We start from the raw sequence: 2373 nt of genomic DNA, 5'->3' as shown, positions 1-2373 counted from the left end.
TTGCGATCCGTTGCCGGACACGGAAAAAGACAAAAGACAAAAAAAAAAAAAAAAAATTAAAGATTTTTACTCTGCAAAAGACTCTGTTAAGAGGATGGAAAGACAAATTACAGACTGGGGGAAAATATTTGCAAACCACATGTCTGACAAAGGATTAATATCTAGAATATATGAAGAACTCTCAAAACTCAATAGTAAAAAACCAATCTAATTAGAAAATGTGCAAAAAACACGAGTAGACATTACTAAAGGAATGTACATTTGGCGAAGAAGCACATGAAAAGGTGTTTAACAACATTAGCCATTAGGGAAATACACATTAATAACACAATGAGGTATCACTGTTCTTAGCAGAATGACTGAAATAAAAAGTAGTGCTAACAGTGCTGGCGAGGATGTGGAGAAACTGGATCACTCATAGATTGCAGTGGGTATGTGAAATTGTGCAGCCATTCTGGAACATAGTTTGGCAGTTTCTTAAAAAACTAAACATGGGGCTGGCCGGTTAGCTCATTTGGTTAGAGCATGGTGCTGAATAGAACCAAAGTCCAGGGTTTGTTCCCTGTGCCAGCCAGCCACCAAAAAAATCCAAAAAATCTAAACATGCACTTACTATATAACCCAGCAATAGTGCTCCTGAGCATTTATCCCAGAGAAGTCAAAGCTTATATTCATACAAAAACCTGTACACAAATGTTCGTGTGTTTAATAACAAAAACTTTATGTGTAATAACCAAAAACTGCAAACATCCCAGTGTTCTTCAGTGGGGGAATAGTTAAACTATGGAAACACCAGAGTCAAGGGTTCAGATCCCTGCACTGGCCAGCCACCAAAAACAAACACACGAACAAAAAAAGTTAAACTATGGAACATTCATACCATGAAATATTCTGAACAGTAGAAATAAGTGAACTATTGATACAAGAATTATGCAGAGTGAAAAAAGCCAGTCCCCCAAAATTACATACTGGGTGATTCCATTTATATGAGGATACTTCAAAAAGTTCGTGGGGAAAAAAGAAAATTGAAAGATAATACAAATTTTTCCATGAACTTTTTGAAGTACCCTCATATAATGCTCTTGAAATAATATATAATCTGGAGAAAGGTTAGTGGTTGCCAGGGGCTATGGATGGGGGAGGAGAAGTGGATGTGACTAAAGGCGTAGACCGAGGAAGTCCTGTGATGGTACAGTTCTTTATCTACATGACCTCTGTGGTGAAATTACAAACTACACACACACACACACACACACAAACATACATACCAGCTAATGTGAATGCATTTATAACTGGTGGAATCTGAATAAACTCTGAATTGTACCAATACCAGTTTCCTGGTTTTGATACTGTACTATAGTTGTGTAAGATGTTGACACTAGGGGAGGCTGGGTGAAGGGTGCGTGGAACTTTCCTGTACATTTTTTTGCAGTCTCCTGTGAGTCTAATTTTTCTAAGTAAAAAGTTAAAAAAGATCTGTGCACCTTTGTCAGGTGTAAAACCTGGTTCCTGGGGATATAGCTGTAAATAAACAGACATGATCTCTGACTCATGGGCTAATGGTTTTGGTGCTAGTAGTAGGAAAACATGTTAAACAGTGACAAGAGTGATGAGAATAGGAAAGAGAACAGCAAGTAGATTGAGCCATATTTTGGGAATCAGGGAAGGAACAATTATAAACAAAGACTCAAAGGGTGAGGATATATCAGCCATATGAAGAGGTATAGGAAGAACATTCCAGGCAGGGGGAGGTGTAATAAGCAGGCAGCTCAGAGTGCCAGCACCATTATGCTATTGCTTAATGTGGAGGAGAAAAACTCAGAAAACAAAGAGTTGACAGGATTAGTAATGACGATAATACAAGAGTAATGACGATAATAGTATGCTAATAGCATTGTTCCATATGTAGATTGGTGCTGCTTTACACTTGGATGTCCTAACCTATGAAGAGAAGACCTTGTCAGCCATCTTGAGAATATGTAGCAGGTATGACAGACTGGGACATTTCTAGTGTAGCAGGGCAGAGACTGATGGAGAAATAGAGCAAAAATGCCCCCTTGGAAGAGTTTTTCCATTGTGAACTCTGAGCAGCTTTTGGGAATTTCAGCTGGGGTGAATATGAACATTAATCCGCTAGGCGCCTTTCCTCCAGAGAGAGCAAAACTTGCAATTTGGTTACAACTGTGGAGTTTCCCAATTGATGGTTATAGTTGCAAAATCAGAAATGTATGCAGTATTTTAGAAACATTCTTAGTTAAGGTTCATTTTATTCTCTGCCTGTGATACACTTTGCTTTTACTTGTTTTCTCATGTAAATTAGATTTTCTGGTTAAAAAGCAACCACTTTCTGGACTATGAACCAAACTAGTACTA

General features: G+C 38.1%; 1 protein-coding gene across 3 annotated transcripts in view; it reads left to right on the top strand.

The window, feature by feature from the left end:
- Positions 1-2373, top strand: part of RPP14 (ribonuclease P/MRP 14kDa subunit) — a 9607-nt gene that overhangs the window by 5025 nt on the left and 2209 nt on the right. For all 3 annotated transcript variants that reach the window (XM_008576567.1, XM_008576568.1, XM_008576566.1), the window contains exon 4: positions 1910-1986. In XM_008576567.1, coding sequence (XP_008574789.1) covers positions 1910-1986 — 77 coding nt within the window. The remainder of the gene's footprint in view (positions 1-1909; positions 1987-2373) is intronic.

The sequence above is a fragment of the Galeopterus variegatus genome, unplaced genomic scaffold (genome assembly GCF_000696425.1).
Source record: "Galeopterus variegatus unplaced genomic scaffold, G_variegatus-3.0.2 Scaffold1367, whole genome shotgun sequence".
NCBI classification, from domain to species: domain Eukaryota; kingdom Metazoa; phylum Chordata; class Mammalia; order Dermoptera; family Cynocephalidae; genus Galeopterus; species Galeopterus variegatus.
Note: the sequence above shows the minus strand (reverse complement) of the source record. Positions and strands in the feature narration are given on the sequence as shown.